The sequence below is a fragment of the Hemitrygon akajei genome, chromosome 3, assembly GCF_048418815.1.
Source record: "Hemitrygon akajei chromosome 3, sHemAka1.3, whole genome shotgun sequence".
Taxonomy (NCBI): domain Eukaryota; kingdom Metazoa; phylum Chordata; class Chondrichthyes; order Myliobatiformes; family Dasyatidae; genus Hemitrygon; species Hemitrygon akajei.
In genome coordinates this window covers 27,563,677-27,588,869 of record NC_133126.1, presented here as the reverse complement: position 1 = coordinate 27,588,869, position 25,193 = coordinate 27,563,677, and the positions used below count along the sequence as shown (strand labels likewise).

Genomic DNA, 25,193 nt, shown 5'->3' with positions numbered 1-25,193 from the left:
GGAAGCTTTAGAGAGGGTAGAGGAGATTAACCAGGATGTCGCCTGGATTAGAGAGCATGTTTTTTGAGAATAGGTTGAGTGAGCTGAATTTTCTCTCTCTGTAGTGAAAGAGAATGAGATACGACTTGATAGAGATGTGCAAAATGAAAAAAGCATAGATAGTATGGCCAGCCAGAGACTTTTTCGCAGGGTGGAAATAACTAATACAAGGGTATATAACTATAAGATGATTGGAGGGTGGCTATCAGAGATAGGTTTTTAAAGCTTTTTTATTTATATATATACACACACACACACATACATACAGAGTGATAAGGGAGTGCTACCAGGGTGGTGGTAAAGGCAGATAATTAGAGACATTTAAGAGTACCTTCTGCACATGGATAAATGGAGGGCCATATGAAAGGGAAGGGTTAGACCGATCTTGGAGTGCGTTAAGTCAACACAACATCATGGGCAGAAGTATAACATGTTGTATTGTTCTGTGTTTATCTAGTTTACAACATTGCCTCTCAAAACATCCATCCACATCCAGATTTAGTTCCAAGTTTGCTTAGAATTCAGAAAATATATGTATTAAACTGTGTTTAAAGAAACACACACACACCCCAAATGCTGGAGGAAGCCAACAGGTGAGACATATCTACAGAGGGGAATAAACAGTCGATGTTTCGGGCCAAGACCCTTCATCAATACTGATAAAGGGTCTTAAAACGTTGACTATTCATTTCCCTCTGTAAATGCTGCCCGACTTGCTAAGTTCCTCCAGCATTTTGTGTGTACTGTTCTGGATTTCCAGCATCTGCAGATCTTGTGTCTGTTTCAGAGACAGTTCCACAAAGCTTGCAACAATTGCAGCCATAGGTTATTAAACACATTATCAATGCATTGCAAACATTCACCCACAGCAAAAATGACAACACCTCAAATAAACGAGCTTTTATTTCCTTAAGTCACAAAAATATCAGCAAAACACAGCCTTTGAATTGCACCATTTGAATATATGCTTTATCTATGCATTTTTAAACACTAACTGTTTAAAACCTTAGGCACAAATCCATAAGCCCCAGAATTCCAGCTGACCGAGGGGTTTGGTCCTTTAGCCGAGACTGGATCCACGTTCCATAACTTTAAACTTCAATTAATCCAAAACAATCTCTAAATGCAGAAACCAGTCGTATAAACATTTACAAAAGCAGCTAAGAATTAAATGTATGGCAATTGTCTGCTTGTTTGGGAGGTAGTGTTTAAATTACATTACGAATGTCCAATATTTTTATCTCTTGACTCAAAGGCTATTATTATGGCTTCACCTGGGAAAGATCCCGAGACGTGATGCAGTATGCACTGAACAGGTCACTCACTTGGGGAATAGAGTTCCCATCACACTAACAATGCCCCTCTGTCTCGTGAGCATTCCCATGAGAGCTAGAAGTCATGTAACAATATAGCTCATTGCTTTGAGACACGAGTTTCATTTCCAAAATGTGCAAAGAAGCGACACAAAGCCTCAAAACACAATTTAAGAGGTTCCTACACTCCCTTGTGCCCTTCCTCACTTCATCTGACTTTATCACAATGTCTGCAGAGACATTAACCTGCCCAAGTGTCATGGTTAACCAGGATGGGTCCTTTTCCCATAGCACCTATACCCATCCCAACATGGGATCTGCACACCAGAAGAAACCTGGCTCATATTTTTCCTCACCTCTACATTAAAAGGTTCACAACAAGGACACATTGAGTTGAGAGAGAGATCAGCCCTAAGTTCAAGTAGAAGAGGCCTGAGGGGCTGTACTTAGCTCCTTTATTTCCTCGCCATGTCCAAATGTAGTGTTACAGGTACTGAACATGGATTCCCTCCCACAGTAAGGTGCACATTATTCTCAGCCCCAGCAGCACACAACACACTGATAAGTTGTGTGGCACTTGCTAAGTGCTCAGCAGAGCCTTGCACTCCCTGGCACAAGGTAAGACAGCTCCATCTTCCTCTCACCCCAACCCTCCCCTCTCCACTGACACTACCAACCTCCCTCCCCCTCTGATCCCAGCTCGCATCCATGCTGGGTCTTCACCATCTCCTCCGACCTTCCACTCTCTGAGGCAGAGCGCTCTGTCCTCAGTAAGGGCCTCACCTTTGTCCCCCTGTGCCCACACCTCAGTGAGTTCCACGTGCGCCACGACACTGAACTCTTCTTCCGCTGTCTCCGTCTCCGAGCTTACTTCTTCAGCAAGGACTCTCCTACCCCCACTGATGACCCCTTCTCCTGTCTTCAATCCTCCTCCTCTTCATGGACACCCCACTCTGGATCTTTTTATTGCTAACTGCCGATGGGACATCAACCGTCTCGACTTCACCACAATTCCAATCTCACTCCTTCCGAACGCTCTGCTCTCCACTCCCTCCGCACCAATCCTAACCTTACCATAAAACCTGCTGATAAGGGGGGTGCTGTACTAATCTGGCGTACTGACCAAGGCACAGTGACAACTCACTGATACCTCCTCTTATTTGCCCCTCAAACATGACCACCACTAAGGAGCACCAGGCCACTGTCTCCCACACCATCAACAACCTTATCAGCTCTGGGGATCTCCCATCCACTGCCACCAACCTCAGTTCCCCCACCCCGCACTTCTTGTGTCTACCTCCTACCCAAGATCCACAAACCTGCCTGTCCAGGTAGACCCGAGGAAGTCTGCAGGTGCTGGAAATTCAAGCAACACACACAGAATGCTGGTGGAATGCAGCAGGCCAGGCAGCATCTATAGGGAGAAGTATAGTCGATGTTTCTTCCTATAGATGCTGCCTGGCCTGCTGCGTTCCACCAGCATTTTGTGTGTGTTGTCCAGGTAGACCCATTGTTTCAGCTTGCTGCTGCCCCACCAAACTCATTTCTGCATACCTCGACACTGTTTTATCAAGTTCCCTGGCCCCCATCGTCTTATTTTCACCGTGGATGTCCAGTCCCCCACCAGGAAGACTGTCATCTACTGTCGAGATGAAGCCACACTCAGGTTGGAGGAACGACACCTTATATTCTGTCTGGGTAGCCTCCAACCTGCTGGCATGAACATTGACTTCTCTAACTTCTGTGAATGCCCCTCCTCCCCTTCTTACCCCATCCCTAATTTTTAATTTTTTTTCCTCTCTCTTTCCCTCTCACAATCACTCCTTGCCTGTTCTCCATCTTCCTCTGGTGCTCCCCTCCACCTTTCTTTCTTCCAAGGCTATGATACTATGATACTCCCCCTTCTCCAGCCTTGTATCCCTTTTGCCAACCAACTTCCCAGCTGTTAGGTTCATTCCTCCCCCTCCTGTCTTCTCCTATCATTTCGGGTCTCCCCCACCCCAACAAATCCTTACTATCTCTTTTTTCCGTTAGTCCTGACGAAGGGTCTTGACCCGAAACGTTGACTGTACTTCTCCCTATAGATGCTGCCTGGCCTGCTGCGTTCCACCAGCATTTTGTGTGTTTTGCTTGAATTTCCAGCATCTGCAGATTTTCTCGTGTTTCCGTGTGACTACTGGGACAACATTTCAAGCACTGTGCCATTGAAATGCAAGCTAAATAAAGCTCAATCTGCCCTTCCTTATTACCTGAACATGATGAGTGGGAGAGCAAGGAGCTTCGAGCAGGGCCTCGATTCACACACTTACCTCGTCCTGAATGGAGGACGAGATGTGGTGGGAATCCCAGCTGTTGTCCCTTCCCTTCTACTGAGACACAAAGAGAGGGGCTCGGGGTCAGGGAGAGAGAGAAACAGTTTAAAAAATGGAGCAAGCGGGAGTGGCTGGGATTTGGCAGTGAACTAGTGGAAAGGCTCTGATTTTCAGTTCGGAGAGCAAAAAGCACTCTGCGGTGACAGAAAGACAATATTCAGTACATTGACTGCATCACACAGTTAAAGCACAGGCAGACAACAGTCAGCAAAAATAAACCAATGGAGCAGCTCAGTCAGGCAGCATCTGCAGAGGGAAATGGACAGTTGACATTTCTGATTGAGACCCCTCAACAGATTCACACCCCAAACCCCATACCTGTAGATGCTGCCTGACCGGGGAGTTCCTCCAGCATTTGTTTGTTGCTCCAGATTCCAGCACCTGAAATCTCTTGCCTCATTATCAGTCTTCAAACTCAAAACATTCATTTATAAACACAAGAGTTCATGCAGATGCTGGAAATCTTCAGCAACACACACCGACTGCTGGAGGCACTCAGCAGATCAGGTAGGATTTATGCAGGGGAATAAACTGTCACCGTTTCGGGCCAAGAAGGTCTGTTCTGATCTCTTGATTCTAATGTCTTGGCCCAAAACATCAATATTTTTATTCTCCTCTGTAGAAGCTGCCTGACTTGTACTAAGTTCCTAAAGCACTTTTTATGTGCGTTGTTTTTGGTTATTTATCCAGCAATGAAGAAATCAGAGAGGGCACCAGGTAAAGAATCCTTGATTTTTGGTGAATTTGTCTCCAATAGTTCTGGTCTCCCTGAGTCAACCCACTCTTCAGCTGCTTCACCTACAAGCAGCAGGGAATCCCCTGGATAGAGAGAGCGCATCACACCTGTTACTAACTCAGTCAGGCCACCATGGAAAGAAGACAGAACCCCGATACTGTTTTCATTTAAGGAAGGAATTTCAGAAGTAGGGATCACGACACTATTTTGCGGACAAGGTCCAAAATTTATGTGTGTGTCTGTGTGTGTATATATATGAAATGGGAAAGGCCAGAAGCAGGGGTATTTAAGTATGCCAAACTATGCTTGACAAGGAAGAAGAACCTGTTAGTGTTGAATTAATGTACTAGTTCCCTAGAGGGATTTAAAAACCACCCCATTCCCATCCCTTCCCCAAACCATGCATGCCCGTCCAAAGGTGCAAACCAGCACTGTTTTTGAATTGACTGCGACCTGCTGAGAGGCAGAAGGAAGATTTTAAAACCCCAGGGCCAGAGGGGGAAAGAAAGTTGAGATTTGGTTAACAGACAGTGGACTCTGCCTTGTATAGTGCAAATGAAAGGAATATAGAATGATTTGCTTCTAGGGGATCCAGCACAGTTCAGCATCCAGCCAAGGTATGTATGGGTGGGTGGGTTCGGGGGTAACAAAGTGCCCAGAAATAACACTTGGCAAATTATCACTATGTCCAATTGGCTTTCAAGGAAGTTCTTGCCTGGGAAACAAAAGAAAATCACATTCTGGAAACTCTTGGTGACAAAATCATCAGCCAAAAGGCCATCTGTATTTTCATTATCTTAAAGCAGTGTACTCGATATTCCAGACCACTAAAAAAAGCAAAAAGATAAAAGTAGCCTAATTCAGACCATAAAATGGCAATTATGTACCCTACAAGGAACTTCATTCTACCCATCCGAGGGGCATCTGTCCAAAAAGCTTTGTAAAGGCACCTGCCAGTAGCAAGTCTCACTGTTCTTTCTCCATTTCTTTGTAAGATCAACCGTGGGGCTTCAGCCCAAACTTGGCCAGAAGGGACAGGTGATCAGATGAGCAGATGGCGTTGGGTAAACCATTAGCCAGCCAGACGTCGTGCTCAGAGAGAAGGGAGAGCCGGCCCAGCAGCTTCAGCGGTCCATCCTGGTATCGCCGGTGCCCTGGTAATGAGAGAACGCAAAGGTCATGGCCACCAGGTTGGGAAGTCACAACTCCAAGATCACAACTTCACCACCAACATTTGTATCCCTTTTCCTTTTGTTTGTATATTCTGTAGAGACTATACGACATTAGAACCCACAAGCTGATAAGGTGATTAAGGAGGAGTATGGTATTTTGACATTCATTAGATCATAACATAGGAGCAGGAGCAGGCCATTCTGCCCATTGAGTCTGCTCAACCCCATTCTGCCTTCTCCCCATTACCTTTCAAGCCCTGACTAATCACGAATCTGTCAACCTCCGTCTTAAATACACCCAATGACCTGCACTCCATAGCCGCCCGTAGCAATGACTTACACAGCACCACCCTCGGTGTAAAGAAATTCCTCATCTTTGTTCTAATAGACGTCTCTCTATTCTGGGGCTGTGCCCTCTGGTCCAAGACTCCCTCACCAGAGGAAACATCCTCTCCACATCCATTCTATCTAGGCCTCTCAACATTCAATATGTTTCAATGAGACTCCCCCTCATTTTTTGAATTTCCAGTGAGTACATGCCAAGAGCCACCAAATGCTCCTTATATCATAAGCTTTTAATTCCCAGAATAATTTTCCTGAACCTTCTTTGAATCCTCTCCAACGTCAGTACATCCTTTCTTAGATAAGGGGTCCAAAAATGCTGATAATACTCCAAGTGGGACCTCAGCAGTGCCTTTTAAAGCCACAGCATTACATCCTTGGTTTATATCAGTATCACAGCGGAGTAAAGGGAATTACAGAGGAATGAGAGACGAGCTGGCCGAAGTTGATTGGAAAAGAACACTGGCAGGGATGACAGCACAGCAGTGAGGTTGGAATTTCTGGAAGCAATTCAGAAGGTGCAGGATATATACGTCCCATAGTAGTAGTAGTATTCTAAACGCAAGATTACACAACCATGACTAACAAGAGAAGTCAAAGCCAACATAAAAGCCAAAGAGAGGGCATATAATAAAGAAAAAAATTTGTGGGAGGTTAAGAGGATTGGAAGCTTTCAAAAGAAGGCAATTAAAATAGTCATCAAGGAGGAAAAGATGGAATACAAAAGTAAGCTAGCCAATAATATTAAAGAGGATACCAACAGTTTCTTCAGATACATAAAGCGTAAAAGAGAGATGAGAGTGGAATTGCCATTACTAGGGAGAGGTTCTTGGGAAACTGAAAAGTCCAAGGATAGATAAGTCACTTAGACCAGATGGATACACCCCAGGGTTCTGAAAGAGGTGGCTGAAGAGACTAATGATCTTTCAAGAATCTGGAATGGTGCCAGAAGACTGGAACATTGCAAATGTCACTCCACTCTTGAAGAAGGGAGAGAGACAGAAGAAAGGAAATTATAGGCCAGTTAGTCCAACCTCAGTGGTTGGGAAGATGTTGGACTGGATTGTTAAGGACATGGTTTCGGAGTATTTGGAGGCACATGATAAAATAGGCCTGTAAGTCAGCATGGTTTCCTCAAGAGAAAATCTTGCCTGACAAATCTGTTGGAATGTTTTGAAGAAATAACAAGCAGGATAGAATCAGTTGATGTTGTGTACTTGGATTCTCATCAGGCCTTTGACAAGGTCTTTGAAAAGAGAAGGTGAGCAGCCAGAAGTCATGGGACATATTGGTACCAACGACATGGGTAGAAAAAAAGGAGGAGGTCCTGAAAACAGAACACAGGGAGTTAGGAAGGAAGCTGAGAAGCAGGACCTCAAGGGTAACAATCTCGGGATTGTGTTAGTGAGAATAGGAATAGAATGAGGTGGCAGATAAATATATGGCTGAAGAATTAAAGCAGGGAGCATGGATTCAGATTTCTGGATCATTAGGACCTCTTCTGGGTCAGGTGTGACTTGTACAAAAGGGACGGGTTGCACCTGAATCCAAAGGGGACCAATATCCTTGTGGGCAGGTTTGCGAGAGCTATTGAGAGTGGTTTAAACGAATACAGCAGGGGGATGGGAACCAGGATGAGCCAGCAGGTTTACAAGTCGATGATGGGTATAATATGAATGCAAGGAAGGACAAGCCAATGATTGGGTACAAATGCAGACAGTGCAAAGAGTTAAATTGTACCACAGAGGCAAAGTTCAAAAGGGCGAAGAATGTAGGAATGAAGGTGTTGTATTTAAATTCACGTAGTATTTGGAATAAGGTGGATGAACTCATGGCTTAGTTAGAGATTGATCGGTATGACATTGTGGGCATCATTGAGTTGGCTGAATTCAGGTCATACTTGGATGCGTAAAATAAAAGGATATACTTTGTATCAAAAGGACAGGTAGAAAGGCATAGGTAGTGATGTGGCTTTATTAGAGATGGAATTACATCTCTTACTGATATAAAAGATGGAGATTGCAAAGGAAGCTGGAAAAGGCATGTAATAAGGATAATGTCACAAGAGTAATGGACTTCAATATGCACCGGGACTGGGAAAATCAGGTTAGTGTTAGATCGCAAGAGAGGGAATTTGTTGAATGCCTACGAGATGGCATTTTAGAGCAGTTTGTGCTTGAGCCTACTCAGGGAAAGGTTACCTTACATTAGGTGTAATAATCTAGATTTTATTGGGGAGTTTAAGTTAAAGGAACCCTTAGGAGACAGTGAGCATAACATAATTGAATTCATACTGCAATTTGAGAGAGAGGGAGAAGCATAAGTCGCATGTATCAGTATCACAGAGGAATGAAAAGGAACTTACCCAGGTGGATTGGAGGGGGCTACTGGCAGAGATGACTGCAGAGCGGAGGTGACTGAAGTTTCTGGGAATAGTTCACAGGGCACAGGTTAGATATGTCCCACAGGAAAAGTTGTTTTCAAATGGCAAGGGTAGGCAACTGTGGCTGACAAGGGAAGTGAAGGTCTGCATAAAAGCCAAGGAAAGTGTATATAATGTAGCAAAAGTGAGTGGGAAGTTGAATGATTGGGAAATTTTTAAACTCCAACAAAAGGCAACTAAAAAATATGAGGGCAAACAAACCAATAATATATAGCAGAATACTAAGAGTTTTTTCGGTTATATAACAAGTTAAAGGGCAGTGAGAATTGATATTGGACCACTGAAAAATGATGCCCGTGAGGTAGTGTTGGGGGGCAAAGAAATGGTGGATGAACTTAATTAACACTTTGCATCAGGCTTCACTGTGGAAGACACTAGCAGAGTGCCAGAGGTCAGTGTCAGGGAGCAGGAGTGAGTGCCATTGCTATTACAAAGGAAAAAGTGCCAGGCAAACTCGAAGTTCTTAAGATGGATAAATCACTTGGACTATATCCAAGAGTTCTGAAAGAGGTTGCTGAAGAGATAGCAGATGTATTGGTCATGATCTTTCAATAATCACTTGATTCTGGTATGGTCCTGGAGGACTGGAAAACTGCAAATGTCACTCCACTTTTTAAGAAGGGAGGAAGGCAAAAGGAAGGAAAACATAGGCCAGTTAGCCCCACCTCAGTGGTTGGAAAAGTGTTGGAGTCCATTATCAAGGATGAGGTTCAGGGTTATTGGAGACTAATGATAAAGTAAGTTAAATTCAGCATGGTCTCTGTAAAGGGGAGTCCTGCCTGATAAATCTGTTAAGAGTTCTTCAAGGAAGTAACAATCAAGGTGGACAAAGGAGAGGCAGTGGATGTCATTTATTTGGATTTTCAGAAGGCATTTGATAAAGTGCTACACAAAGTTGCTTAACAAGATAAAATCCCATGGCATTACAGGAAAGATACTGGCATGGATAGAGGAATGGCTGATAGGCAGGAGACAGTGAGTGAGAATAAAGGCCTTTTCTGCTGGCTGCCTGAGACTAGTGGTGTCCCTTAGGGGTTTCTCAATTTCACATTGTTTGTCAATAATTTAGATAATGGAATTGATGCTTTGTGGCAAAGTTTGCAGATAATATGAAGATAGATAGAGGGGTATGTAGTGCTGAGGAAGCAATGCGGTTGCAGAAGGACAGACAAATTGGAAGAATGGGCAAAAAGTGGCAGATGATACACAGTGTTGGGAAATGTACGATAATGCATTTTGGTGAAAGGAATAAAAAAGCAGACTTATCAAAATGGGGAGAAAGTTCAAACATCAGAGGTGTAAAGGGACTTAGGAGTCCTTGTGCAAGACTCCCAGAAAGTTAATTTACAGGTTGAGATTGTGGTAAAGAAGGCATTCATTTCAAGGGGAATAGAATATAAAAGGAAGGAGATAATGCTGAGGCTTTATAAGACACTAGTTAGGCCACACTTGGGAGTATTGCCAACAGTTTTGGGCTTCATATCTTAGAAAGGATGTGTTGTCACTGGACAGAGTCCAGAGGAGGTTCACAGATGATTCTGGGAATGAAGTGTTTATCATAGGAGGAGCATTTGGCAGCTTTGGGCCTGTACTCACTGGAGTTTAAAAGAATGTGAGGGGATCTAATTGAAACCCACCAGATGTTTAAAGGACTAGATAGGGTGGATGTGGAAAGGATGTTTCTTATGGTGGGGGTGTCCAGAGCTTGAGGGCACAACCTCAAAACTGAGGTGCAACTCTTTAGAACAGAGGCAAGGAGAACATTTTTTTAGCCAGAAATGGCTCAGGGCCTGTATTCATTAGAATTCAGAAGAATGTGGGGTGACCAAATTGAAACCTATCAACTGTTGAAAAGCTGTGATAGAGTGGATGTGGAGAGGATGGCTACTATGGTGGGGAGTCTAGGACCAGAGGACACAGCCTCAGAATAGAGGAGTGTCCTTTTAGAATGAAGATGAGGAGGAATTTCTTTAGCCAGAGAGTGATGAATTTGTGAAATTTGCTGCCACAGGAGGCTGTGGAGGCCAAGTCTTTAGGTATATTTAAGGCAGAGGTTGATAGTTTCTTGATTAGTCAGAGCATGAAGGGATATAGGGAAAGGCAGGAGATTGGGTCTGAGAGGGATATTAAATCAGCAAAGCTGAAATGGCAGAAGAGACCCAGTTGGCCAAATAGCCTAATTCTAACCCTCTGGCTTACGTTCAATTTGCATGTCCATCTACAAGAGGAAGCTGCAGAATCCTATAACAAGGTAAATAGGAAGAGTTAATTCCACTTGGGTGTTTGGATATCACCAACTAATTACAAAACAGGAATAGACTGGGTTAGTTTTCCCTGAACTGGCGATGGCTGGGAATGAACCATGGAGCAGACTCGATGGGCCAAGTGACCTAATTCTGCTCCTACTATCTTATATTCTAGTCCTCTCAAAACGAATGCTAACATCACGTTTGCCTTCCTCACCACCGACTCAACTTGTAATTTAACGTTCAGAGAATCATGCACGTGGACTCCCAAGTACCTTTGCATCTCGGTTTTGAATTTTTTCATTTATAAAATTACCTACACTTTTATACCCTCTACCAAAGTGCATGACCATACACCTCCCGACATTGCATTCCATCTGTCACTTCTTTGCCCGTTCTTTGAATCTAAGTCCTCCTGCAGCCTGTCTGCTTCCTCAACAACACGTGCCCCTCCACCTATCCTCCTACCATCTGCAAGCTGGGCCACAAAGCCTTCAATTCCATCATCAAAATCACTGACATACAATGTAAAAAGTGGTCCCAACACCAATCCCTGTGGAACACCAGTAGTCACTGGCAGCCAATCAGAAAAGGCTCACTTTATTCCCACTCTTTCCTAATCATCCAAAGCTCTTTCCATGCTGGTATCTTTCCTGTAATATCACGGGCTCTTATCTTGCTAAGCAGCCGCATGTGTGGCACCTTGACAAAGGCCTTCTGAAAATCAAGATATACAACATCCACCAATTCATTTCTCTATCCCATTTGTTATTTCTACAAAGAATTGCAACAGATGTGTCAAGCAAGACTTTGCATTAAGAAAACCATGCTGACTTTGACCTATTTTATCACGTGCCTCCAAGTAACCCGAAACCTCATCCTTAACAATTGACTCCAAGATGTTCCCAACCACTGACGACAGGCTAACTAGCCTATAGTTTCTTCTGCCCCTTTCCATTCTTAAAAAATTGAGTGATATTTGCAATTTTCCAGTCCTCTGGAACCATGCCAGAAGCAATTGATTCTTGAAAGATCATTACTAATGCCTCCACAATCTCTTCAGTGATCTCTTTCAGGACCCTGAGACGTAATCCATTTGGTCCAAGTAACTTAACTACCTTCAGACCTTTCACTTTCCCAAGGACCTTCTTCCTAATAAGAGCAACAGCACTCACTTCTTCTGCTCCTGACACTCTTTAACTTCCAGCATACTTATACTGCCTTCCAAAGTAAAGACTGATGCAAAATACATATTCAGTTCATCTGTCATTTCCTTGTCCCCCATTCCTACCTCTCCAGCATCACTTTCCAGCGGTCCGGTATCTACTCCCGCCTCTCATTTACTCTTTATATACTGGAAAAAAAATGTTTGGTATCCTCTTTGATATTATTGGCTAGCTTACTTTCATATTTCATCTTTTCTCTCTTTATTGCTTTTTACTTGCCTTCTGTTGGTTTTTAAAAGCATCCCTAACTTCTAACTTCCTCCAACTTCCCACTTATTTTGCTGTTATATGCCCTTTCTTTTGCTTTTATTGTCAGCCACTGTTGCATCATCCCACCTTTAGAATACTTCTTCTTTAGGATGCATCTAACCTGCACCTTCCGTATTGCTCCCAGAAATTCCAGCCATTTCTGCTCAGCCATCATGTCCCCTTCCAATCAACTTCGGCCAAATGCTATCTCATGCCTCTGTAATTCCTTTTACTCCACTGTAACATTTGACTTTAGCTTCTCCCTCTCAAAATGAAGCATGACTTCAATCATATTATGATCACTATCTCCTAAAGGTTCTTTTACCATAAGATCCCAAATCAGATCCGGTTCATTATCTAACATCCAATCCACAACAGCTGATCCCTTAGTGGGGTCAACCTCAAGCTGCTCTAAAAAGCCATTTTACAAATTCTCTCTCTTGGGAATCAAAATCAGCACCAACCTAATTTTCTTAATCTACCTGCATATTGAAATTCCTCATGACTATCCTAACATTGTCCTTTTGACATGCATTTTCTAAATTCCGTTGTAATTTGTAGCCCACATCCCGATCACAGTTCAGAAGCCTGTATGTAATTCCCATCAGGGTCTTTTACCCTTGTAGTTTCTGAACTCTACCCATAATGATTCTACATCTTCCGATCATATGTCACCTCTTTCTAAGGATTTGATTTCATTTGTTGCTAACAGAGCTATCCCACCCCCTCTTCCTACCTGCCTGTCCTTTTGATACAATGTGTATCCTTGGTTGTTAAGCTCCCAACTATGATCTTCTTTCAGCCACGGCTCAGTGATGCCCACAATGTCATCAACCTGCCGATGTCTAACTACGCTACAAGATCATTTATCTTACTCTGCATACTATGTGCTTTCAAATATAACACCTTCAGTCCTGTATTCGTCACCCTTTTTGGTTTTGTTCTCTCATTACATTGCAATTCATCCCACTGACTGCATTTTTCCCCATTATCTGCCTGTCATTCCTGACAGTCTCACTACACACTACCTCTGCTTGTAAACCAACAGCACTATCTATTCTCTACCCTATCACTCCGGTCCCTATCGCCCTGCCAGATTAGTTTAAACTACCAACTTCAACACCTCTAGCAAACCTGCCTGGAAGAATATTGGTCCCCTTTGGGTTCAGGTTTAGCCTATCCCTTTTGTACAGCTATTAGTCAGAGGAATGAGTTCAACAGCTACAAGGTACTGTTGCAGCTCTATAAAACACTGGTTAAACCACCTTTAGAGTATATGGTAGTGTTCAGTTCTGGATGCCTCATTGTAGGAAGGATGTGGAAGTTTTAAAAAGGGCACAGAGAAGATTTATCAGAATGCTGCCTGCATTCCAGAGCACATCTTAAGAGAACAGGTTGAGCGAGCTACTTCACTTTGGAGTATGAGAAGTGACTTGATAGAAGTGTACAAGACAATAAGAAGCATAGATCAAGAGGACAGCCAGAAACTTTTTCCCAGATCAGAAATGACTAGCATGTCGGTTATAATTTTAAGATGATTAGAGCAAAGTATAGAGGGGGATGTCAGACGCAAGTTCTTTTTACAAACCCCATTTCCAGAAAAGTTGGGATATTTTCCAAAATGCGATGAAAACAAAAATCTGTGATATGTTAATTCACATGAACCTTTATTTAACTGACAAAAGTACAAAGAAAAGATTTTCAATAGTTTTACTCACCAACTTAATTGTATTTTGTAAATATACACAAATTTAGAATTTGATGGCTGCAACACACTCAACAAAAGTTGGGACAGAGGCATGTTTACCATTGTGTTACATCACCTTTCCTTTTAATAACACTTTTTAATCGTTTTGGAACTGAGGATACTAATTGTAGTAGATTTACAATTGGAAATTTTGTCCATTCTTGCTTGATATAAGACTTCAGCTGCTCAACATCCGTGGTCTCCGTTGTCTGATTCTCCTCTTCATGATGCGCCATACATTTTCAATAGTAGATCTGGACTGGCAGCAGGCCAGTCAAGCACACGCACTCTGTGTCTACAAAGTCATGCTGTTGTAGCCTGTGCAGAATGTGGTCTGGCATTATCCTGCTAAAATAAGCATGGACGTCCCGGGAAGAGACATCGTCTTGATGGCAACATATGTCCCTCGAAAATCCTAATATACGCTTCAGAGTCAATGGTACCTTCACATACATGCAACTCACCCATGCCGTGGGCACTGAAGCACCCCCATACCATCATAGATGCTGGCTTTTGCACCTTTCACTGATAACAATCAGGATGGTCATTTTCATCTTTGGCACAGAGAACTCAACGCCCGTTTTTTCCAGAAACTATCTGAAATGTGGACTCATCTGACCACAGTACACAGTTCCACAGTCTTTCGGTCCATCTGAGATGAGCTCAGGCCCAGAGAACTCGCTGGCGTTTCTGCATAGAGTTGGTGTATGGCTTCCTCCTTGCGTAATACAATTTCCAGTTGTATTTCTGGATGTAGCGACATCCATTAACACATTGTGTTAAGTGACAATGGTTTTCCGAAGTACTCCCGAGCCCATGTGGCTATAGTTGTCACAGTAGCATGACGGTTTCTTAGGCAGTGCCACCTGAGGGCTCGAAGATCACGCGCATTCAACAGTGGTTTCCGACCTTGCCCTTTACGCACTGAGATGTCTCTGAATTCTCTGAATCTTTTCACAATATTATGTACTGTAGATGTTGAAAGACCTAAATTCTCTGCAATCTTGCGTTGGGAAATGTTCCTTTTGAACTGACTAACAATTCTCTCACAAATTTTGGCACAAAGGGGTGAGCCACGACCCATCCTTGCTTGCAAAGACTGAGCCTTTGATGGACGCTACTTTTATACCCAGTCATGATACCTCACGTGCTACCAATTAGCCTGCTTAATGTGGAGTCTTCCAAACCGGTGTTACTTGAATATTCTGTGCACTTTTCAATCTTATTTTAACTCTGTCCCAACTTTTGTTGAGTGTGTTGCAGCCATCAAATTCTAAATTTGTGTATATTTACAAAATACATTTAAGTTGGTGAGTAAAACTATTGAAAATCTTTTCTTTGTACTTTTGTCAGTTAAATAAAGGTTCACGTGAATTAACATATCACAGATTTTTGTTTTTACTGCATTTTGGAAAATATCCCAACTTTTCTGGAAATGGGGTTTGTACAAAGAGTTCTGGGCACGAAACATGCTGGGTTTGGTGGTGGAGATAGATACATTATGTATACCTTGGACAGGCACATGGATGAAATAAAAAAGGACACTATGTGGGAGGTAAGGGTTAGATTGATCTTAGAGTAGGTTAAAAGGTTGGTAAAATATCGTGGGCTGACCTCCACCATTCCTGTTAACTGCCATTTCTTAATTACATTACAAACTGAGGAAACAGCTACCTGAAAACGCTTTGCATTCTTCTTATAGCCTTCTCCTGCTTTGTTGTCATCATTTATTTTAATTTTCAGAGTGCTAGGCAGCTGCTTAGAGGAACCCATGGCTGCTGATCGTTGGGACAAGGTTTGAGGAATCAGGGTATTTATAAAGCTTTGAAATTTGCATCACCTGGCCCTTCCTAACGATGACTGTGAACAAGCCATAGCCCTAACAAGGTCTGAGACCTTGGTAAAAATTATCTGAGAGCTTTAATCTCTTGGGGTGCCCAAACTTTTGGATGGTGCTCCTTTCCTTTTTTTCCACTCTAAAATTGTATAAAACAAAAATAATACACTAATCTTGCTTAAAATGTTGAAAAGAATGTTTCATCTTTAACTTTATGACTTTTGGAGATTAGTCCATCTTCTACTCACTTAACTATTCACAGTAACAGAAATTTTGACCAGGGGTGCCCAAACTTTTGCATGCCACTTTAGAAGGACATCCCCTAAGAACAGAGATGAGGAGGAATTTATTTAGCCAGATAGCGATGAATCTGTGGAATTCATTGCCATAGACAACTGTGGAGGCCAAGTCTTTGGGTATATCTAAAAAAGAGGTTGATAGGTTATTGATTAGTAAGGGCATCAAAGGTTATAGAGAAGGCTGGAAAATGGGGTTGAGAGGGATAATAAATCAGCCATCATCGAATGACAGAGCAGAATCGATGTGCTGAATAGCCTAATTCTACTCCTATGTCCTATGGTCTTATGGTTTCTTTTGTTACTTGCACATTAGTTATTTGTCAGTCTTTGCTTGTGTGTAGTTTTTCATTGATTCTATTGCGTCTTTTTGTTCTACTGTGACTGCCTGCAAGAAAATGTATCACAAGGTAGTATTGAGTGACATATACATACTTTGATTATAAAATTCACTTTGAACTTTGTACTTATGCCATTCAACACTGCAATACATCTGGAACTTGAAGACTCATCGGACACTATACCTTCTCTACTCCGCCTTCATGGTCTACAGAAAACCCACCAACCTTTTCTACTTGTATCAGCAACGGGCTGCGCAGAGTAGAATATGTAATCCACGGTGAGGCCAAAGCCCGACGAGCAGGTCGTGACCTCAGGTCGTCCTGTGTCAGACTGAAAATGAGTGTAGACCGAGGTCAGGTTGAGGTTGTGTCGGATGGTGGTGGGAGACCTGAGTGGAGCAGACAGAAAAAGGGTTGGTGAGACAGATAGTTTCCATCACCTAGGATACACAATCAGCATTACTCAGTCACACAACATGGAAACAGGCCACTTGACTCGAGTCTGTGCCAAACACCTGTTTTTACATTAATTACATCCTAGCCCAATTTATTCACCCCATATTCCAAAGATTAAAGATTAGCTTTATTTGTCACATGCACTTTAAAACGTGGTGAAATTTGCTGTTTGAGTCAATAAACAACAAAGTCTGGGGGGGGGGGGGGGGGGGGGGAGAGAACATGCCAATTCCAGACAAACAGCACCAGAGGACAGGATCAAAGCTGGGTCAATGGAGGTCATCAACTGTACCGCTGAATTATTTTAAGCAGGTGAATCTCGCTCCTTGTCTATCTATAACCAGAACAAGAGATGTTAAGCTCCCAGCTATACATTGCTACCACCCTGTATCATTACCATGGACAAGAAATCTTGTCACAGTTGGGAGCACAAACCCCATTACCTCAGTTGGTATAGAACATCAAAGACTGTAGAAGAGTTCAGGTGCTTCAGCCCACAATGTTGTGCCCACTTTTTAACTTCCTCTAAGATTAATTTAATGCTTCCCTCCTACATACCTCTCTATTTTTCTTTCAGCCATGTGCTTACCCAAGAGTCACTAAAGTGCCCCTAATGTATCTGCCTCTACCATCACCACTGGCAACATGTTCCATACATTCAGCACTCCGTGTGAAAAGCAACTATCTGACATCTCCCTGATACTTTCCGACAAACACCTTAAAGTTATGGCCCCTTCATATTAGCCATTTCCACCCTGGAATCTATGCCTCCTAGTATCTTGTACACCTCTATCAAATCACCTCTCATCTTCCATCACTCCAAAGAGAAAAGCCCTAGTTCACTCAACCTATGCTCATAAGACATGCTCTCTAATCTGGGTGGCATCCTGGTAAATCTCTGCACGCCTTCCACATCAATCCTGTAATGGTACCTTTTACAGAAGAGTTCGTCCTCTGGATCAGACACCCTGACATAGCGCTCCGACCCATCTCCAGGAGGCTCTGAGTGGAGACAGAAACCACAGCAGTGTCAACAGAGAAGATGAAAGACGATATACTTAAAGAAACAGTGGCCTCTGCATTAACTCACCCTCACTTCCCCGACACATATTGTACACAGAGTAATGTGCACTGTTCTGGTCATCATGCTAAAGGAAGGATCTGATTAGGCTTGAAGGGGTGCAGAAAAGAGTCACAAGGATGTTGTCTGGACCGGACAGCCCAAGTTATAAGATGCTGGATAGGCTCTGATATGTTTTAACCTGGAACATAGGAGACTGAGGGGGTGACCTTATAGAAGCTTATAAAATCATGAGGGACGTAGATATTCAGTATTTTTGCACCCCATCACCTACAGGGCAGGGGAGACTAAAATTAGAAGGCATAACTTTTAAGGTGAGAGGGGAAACATTTGACGGAGATTTGAGAGGCAGGTTTTGCCATATACAAGGTGATGGGATATGGATTGAGCTGCTAGAGGAAGGACAGCTGCCAGAGCTGAGCTGTACTCACTGGAGTTTAGAAGGCGGGGTGGGGAAGGGATCATGGAATGGGAGATTGTAGAGTGAGTTAGAGACTTCACGCACCACAGTTTGAAAATGCAAGCAGGGCTTCTCGGGACTTGCCTGTGAGGTGATGATAGAAGATTCAATAGGGGGTGGACAGAAGATTCTATAGCCTTGAAAGAGAAGCCAGGATGGCAGGATGGTGTATTGCTTCCCAGATGCTAGGGTCCGGGATGTCTCAGTGTGGCTGCAGAAGATTCTCAAGGGGAAGGGTGAGCAGCCAGAAGTCGTGATGCACATTGGCACCAGTGACAGAAGTAGAAAAGGGGAAGAGGTCCTGAGCAGTGAGTATGGGGAATTAGGGAGGGGGCTGAAGAGCAGGACCTCCAAGTTGCAATCCACTGTGCTACTCCCAGGACCAGTGCCAGTCAGGGCAGGAATAAGATGATAGTATAGTTGAATGAGTGTTGAGGAAGTGGTGCAGGGGCCAAGGTTTCAGAGTTCAGGATCATTGCTATCTCTTCTGGGGAAGGTATGACCTGTACAAAAAGGATGGGTTACACCAGAGGGCAATCAATATTCTTGTAGGCAGGGTAAGAGCTGTTGGGAGGGCTTAAACTAATTTGGTGGGAAGATAGGGCTGAGGATGGGGCAGTTACAAGTCGATGCAGTGTGTAGTGAGACTGTGAGGATGAACAGGCAAATGATAGGGCAAGTCAGTGGGATGAATTAAAGTGTAAAATGGAGGCAAAATCAAGAAGGGTGATGAATATGAACTGAAGATGTTATATTTGAATGCTTGCAGTATACGGAATAAGGTAGATGATCTTGTACCCCAATTAGTATGATGGCTGTGGAGGTCAAGTCATTAAGTATATATAAGTCGGACGTTGATAGATTCTTGATTAGTAAATATCAAAAGGTACAGAGAGAAGGCCCTGAATGGGATCCAATGATGGAATGGCAGAGCAGTCTCGGTGGCCTAATTCTGCTCCTATGTCTTAAGGATCTCACTGAAACCTACCGAGTACTGAAAGGCCTAGATAGAGTGGACATGGAGAGGATGCTTCCTATAGTGGGAGAGACTAGGCCAAGATAGTGCAGCGTTAGAATTCAATAATGCCCCTTTTGAACAGAGATTAGGAGGAATTTCTTTAGCCAGAGGGTGGTGGACCTGTGGAATCTATTTCCACAGACAGAGGTGAAGGCCAAGTAATTGGGTATATTAAAAGCTGAGGTTGATAGGTTCTTGATTAGTAAGGGCACCAAAAGGTTACAGGGAGAAGGCAGGAGAATGGGGGTGAAGAGGATTATAAATCAGCGTTGGAACAAATGGCAGAAGATCCGATGGGCTGAAATGGCCTAATTCTGCCCGTAGTCTTCTGGTCTGTCTGCATGTCAGTCTGGCTATACCTGGTTTAGCATCCGTTACGCCTTCAATAAAATCGAGATGCTCTGGCCGCACTAGTGCCGGTGTGGAGAATCGAAATTGGAGGAGGAACTCACGGCCGTACCTCCGGATTCCTGAAGACATAAACAAAACCAGTCACTGCCAGGTCATCGCTGGAATAACAAAACAAGAGGATGCTGTGGAATCCTGTAACAAGGCAGATACAAAAAGTTAATTCCAACGGGTATTACCAACGAATTACAAAGCAGCAAAAAACTGGGTTAGTTTTCCCTGAGTTGGAGGCAGCTGGGAATGAACCTGTAGAGCTAGACAAAGTTAGATAGTTAGATCCAGCCCAAGATCTTAAGGCACAAACTAACGGAGATGGGAGTAGACTCTCACATGGTGGATTGGATAGTGGACTACTTGACAGATAGACCTCAGTATGTGCGGTTGGGAGACTGTAGGTCTGACACGGTGGTCAGCAGCACAGGGGCGCCGCAGGGAACCGTACTCTCTCCGGTCCTGTTCACCCTGTACACATCAGACTTCCAATATGACTCAGAGTCCTGCCATGTGCAGAAGTTCGCTGATGACACGGCCATAGTGGGGTGTGTCAGGAATGGACAGGAGGAGGAGTATAGGAAACTGATACAGGACTTTGTGATATGGTGCAACTCAAACTACCTGCGTCTCAATATCACCAAGACCAAGGAGATGGTGGTGTACTTTAGGAGGTCTAGGCCTCATATGGAGCCAGTGATCATTAATGGAGAACGTGTGGAGCAGGTTAAGACCTACAAGTATCTGGGAGTACAGTTAGACGAGAAGCTTGACTGGACTGCCAACACAGATGCCTTGTGCAGGAAGGCACAGAGTCGAATGTACTTCCTAAGAAGGTTGGCGTCATTCAATGTCTGCAGTGAGATGCTGAAGATGTTCTATAGGTCAGTTGTGGAGAGCGCCCTCTTCTTTGTGGTGGCGTGTTGGGGAGGAAGCATTAAGAAGAGGGACGCCTCACGTCTTAATAAGCTGGTAAGGAAGGCGGGCTCTGTCGTGGGCAAAGGACTGGAGAGTTTAACATCGGTAGCTGAGCGAAGGGCGCTGAGTAGGCTACAGTCAATTATGGAAAACTCTGAACATCCTCTACATAGCACCATCCAGAGACAGAGAAGCAGTTTCAGTGACAGGTTACTATCAATGCAATGCTCCTCAGACAGGATGAAGAGGTCAATACTCCCCAATGCCATTAGGCTTTACAATTCTACCTCCAGGACTTAAGAACTTTTTAAAAGCTATTAATGCTTTTTGAGACGGTGATTTAGATGCATATCATATTTTTTTTACTGAGTTAAGTATTGTATGTAATTAGTTTTGCTACAGCAAGTGTATGGGACATTGGAAAAAAAGTTGAATTTCCCCATGGGGATGAATAAAGTATCTATCTATCTATCTATCTAGTGAGGCCCGAAGGCTTGTGTCCAAGGTCAGAGGTCTGCAAGTCTGACCAGGGAATGGAGGCTGGAGGCCCGATGTCTGCGAATCTGGGGCCAAGGACTATTGGTCAGAGGCATAAAGGCCTGGAGTTGGAGACCTGTCTATATCAGTGGGGGTGTTCATGATTCTTGGGGGGGGGGGGAGCAGTAAGCGGCACCCTAACTTGAAGCACGAGGTCTGACTGACCGTTAGTAGAGCAGGCACTTACATTAAAAAAGGATGAGGCACTGGAACACAGGAAGAACTATAGCTCTGCAAGTGGTGAGACTTGTCAGCACAAAGCGACTGAAACTCGGCAATCTCATCCAACCTTACCAACCAGACAGACATTATTGGGGATTCATAAATTAGCAACCAGGGTGCCCAACAGTTCCTCTTGACTCATGGCACGGAACAAGTTCATGCAATTTAACAGTTGGTAAGTCAAGTACACCCTCTCAACTTTCTCTACAGATCTATGGAAAACAGGTTATTCAACGATACAGCGCTGGCCAGAACCAAATGGTGCAATAGAGCCAATCAGTGAACCTGCCGACCCTGAGGATTCCTACTGAGGAGTTCAAAGTGACCTTGGCTTCATTTTACAGTCAGAAGCCATCTTTTGGGGATTGAGATCTTCATAACCCCCAATCACGCTAACTGGGATAGTATAAATGCAGCTTGCCGATCACCAGCTCCATCCCAACTAACATTCAGATTCCAACCTGAATCCTTGTCAACATATTTTTTTTGCTATTGTGATCGTATTCATCTTCACCTTTGTGTGCCGCTACCATAGTTCCTTCTGTGTAAATTCGCTGCCACCAACATCCGATAGACATTCCCAGTTAATGTTTATTTTAATTTAGCCCTGTTAATGAGGATAAATACATACAGTGCAATCTCTATGAGTCTGAAGGTGTTGAAGTCTTTAATTCTAATCCTGCTGAGAAACAGAAACTACAGAAATTGGGTCAATACAATGTTACATACTTGGAGTATGGTTTTATTCCACTGCCGTCAGATCAGCAATGCCCCATGTGTCTTTATTTGTAATAGTGCACTGTCTAATGAAGCCATGAAACTACCAAGATTGCAGGAACACCCATCAAAGACCCTGAAAAGACTACTTATGGTATTTCTCAGTTCCAGAAGATGAAAGGAACATTTGAAAAGTGTTGCGCACTCGAGTCATTTGCCAAGAAAACTACAAAATGACCTTGAAAGTGGTCTCAATGCTTCTTATACCATTTCCAAAATGATAGCAGTAGATACGCTCATACAATTGGTGAAAGATTAATAATGTATCAGAAGTGCTCATCATCAAATGGATATCAGAATTTTAAAAACAATTCCTGAGTAATAACTCAGAAGTTTGTCGCATTGACGAAATAAGTGAAGATACTAAGCATCAACTATGCAGAGCTACAACAAACAGAACGTGGGATACAACTGTATGAGTCAACTGTGAGAGACAAGAAGGCATCGCTGATGGTATGGTTGATCAAAAATAGAAAAGTTTAAGAAGAGATTCTCTTTTGCAAAAAGTTAAAACCAAATATCAAGGGAGAATCGATCTATGACGAGCTCAAAACATACATCAAATATAAAAGAATTCCAATTAGGAACATGATTTCTTGTGGAACAAATCACCATGCTGGTTTAGTGGCATGTATGAAAAAAACTCCAAGTCTGTTTGCAATCCACTGTATAATTCTTCGTCAACATCTTGCAGCCAAAAACCTCGGCCAGTGACTTTTTTCAAGCATAGCAATATCTGCTATCAACAAAATTAAAGGTCATCCATGAAATAGCAGAATATTTTGTCAGTTATGTCAAGATAATGATGAAAAGTTTGAACACTTGCTGCTTAACACTTAAGTGTGTTGGCTGTCAAAAGGCAATAAACCCATTTCTTTGCAAGGTGAAAGAGCAGGAAGAGAGCTTGCAAGAAGAAATGATCAAAATTTAGAATGATGAAGAAGCAAAAATGCTTTTTCAAAAATGTCAGTATGTGGCTACACTGACATACGAAGTTTCCTGGTCTTTGGCGAAGAGCCAAACTGCTCGTCATTGCATTTCCATCCTCCTACCTTGTTGAAAGAGGCTTCAGTGCAGTGAACCACATACTCACAAAAAAAAAAGAAACCACTTGGACATTGTCACATGTGGGGTGGGGACTTAAGGCTTTTGCTGACAATTTGAACCAGATATTTCAACTTTTGGTAAAAATCAAGCTCAAGGATCACATTGATATTGAAACTGCTGTACAGCACACAGGTACTGTGTAAGCTAAGTTTAATGACAAATAAAAATTGAAAGCAGAATCATTTTCTCATGTTAGCATATGCTAGATATGTTTTTACATTTAGGGGGTGCTGGAAAGTATACTATGCCTAAGCGGGGTGTTGGCAAGTATGAAGGTGCTTTAGGGGGGCATCGGCAAGTTTGAAAGTGCTTTGGGGGGTATTGGGCTAAAAGAAAAAGTTTGGGAAACATTGTTCTAGAGCAGTAAGTGGCGCTGGATGTCTTGAAAAACACCGATAAGATCTACCAAAGCAAGCGAGACTATAATTACTAGAAATCTCAATTCTTTTTAGCCACGGGGAGGTGCTAGAAGACTGAGTTATAGACGGTGATGTTCCTGTTTCAAAAGGGAAAAGAAGGGAAATCAGGACAATGGAGATTTCAAGACAAGTTTTTAAAAACAAACACACACACATACACAAAAATACCTGGGATACAACACCGGGGGGAGGGGGGTGAAGTAAGATTTAATGAAAACACTTAGGAGGCATTTAGACATTTTGCACAGTAGCAATTAGCGTAATGCTTTACCGCACCAGTGATTAGCAATTGGTGTTTAATTCCTGCTGCTGTCTCTAAGGAGTACGTATGTTCCACTCATAGCACATGGGTTTTCCCCTCAGGTGCTCAGGTTTCCTCTCACATTCCACAGATGTACAGGTTAAGTTTAGTGAGTTGTGCACAAGCTACGTTGTCACCAGAAGCACGGTGACAGTTGTGAGCTACCCTTAGCACATCCTTCAACCGTGTTGGTCATTGCCACAAACAATGCATTTCATAGTATTTTTCAATGTTTGGGTGACAAATAAAGTTAATCTTTATAAGATTAATCTTGAATAGAGTGAAACAGACCACATGCAGGCAGATGGGAGTAATTTCAATTGGCATCATGGTTGGCACAGACACAGTAGACCGAAGGTCCTATTCCTGACCTATTCTATGTTCTATGTTCCCATTAGCATTCCGGTGTGTCTCACCAAAGTACAATTCAGGACTACCTTTCTCCAAAAGCAATTAGATGCAAAGTGAACTGGAGCAACATTTGGGAAGAGACCATGGAAAATAGCGTGGCATAGCAGCATAGTTGTTAGCGCAACACTATTATAGTGCCAGCAGCCAGGTTCGATTTTACCACTGTCTGTAAGGAGTTTGTACGTTCTCCCTGTGATTGTATGAGTTTCCTCCGGGTGCTCTGATTTCCCCCCAAAATTCCAAAGACATACGGGTCAGTAGGTTAATTGGTCTCATGGATGTAGTTGGGCAGCATGGGCTCGTTGGGCCAGAATGGCCTGTTACCAAGCTGTAGCCATAAATAAAAATGAGGCTTTGCAGAGGGAAGGGATTTTAAAGGAATAATGAGACAAAATCTCAGTCCTAAAAATACCCTCCAACAGAAAGAGTACGAGGATCGCATGAGCAGATCTGTAACTAACCTGTAGTCTTCTTTTCACATACGGCCACATACTGACAGTTGTCAGTTATCCTGAGTCTGCTCGGCCACAGAGGACCGTAGAGTTTCCTCGGACAGAATTGATTAGAGTAATCTTCCTGACAGGATACCTGCCGAAACATTAATTATAATAAAAACAGATCACTAGCAAAAGGACCAGAGGCATTTCATTACAAAAAAACCTGAAAAGTTATACAGCAAGATTGAAATAATTTACAATGATGTTGCTGGGACGTGAGGACTTGCGTTA

General features: G+C 43.1%; 1 protein-coding gene across 2 annotated transcripts in view; it reads right to left on the bottom strand.

Annotated features, from left to right (window-relative positions):
* Positions 1-924: 924 nt before the first annotated feature.
* The window catches only part of LOC140724795 (protein angel homolog 1-like), a 60,804-nt gene continuing 36,535 nt past the window's right edge, over positions 925-25,193 (bottom strand). For both annotated transcript variants that reach the window (XM_073039413.1, XM_073039414.1), the window contains 5 exons: positions 24,927-25,053; positions 19,734-19,844; positions 17,748-17,817; positions 16,585-16,748; positions 925-5,614 (listed from right to left, as the gene is read on the bottom strand). In XM_073039413.1, the coding sequence (XP_072895514.1) occupies positions 5,457-5,614; positions 16,585-16,748; positions 17,748-17,817; positions 19,734-19,844; positions 24,927-25,053 (630 nt within the window). In that variant the 3' untranslated portion in view covers positions 925-5,456. The remainder of the gene's footprint in view (positions 5,615-16,584; positions 16,749-17,747; positions 17,818-19,733; positions 19,845-24,926; positions 25,054-25,193) is intronic.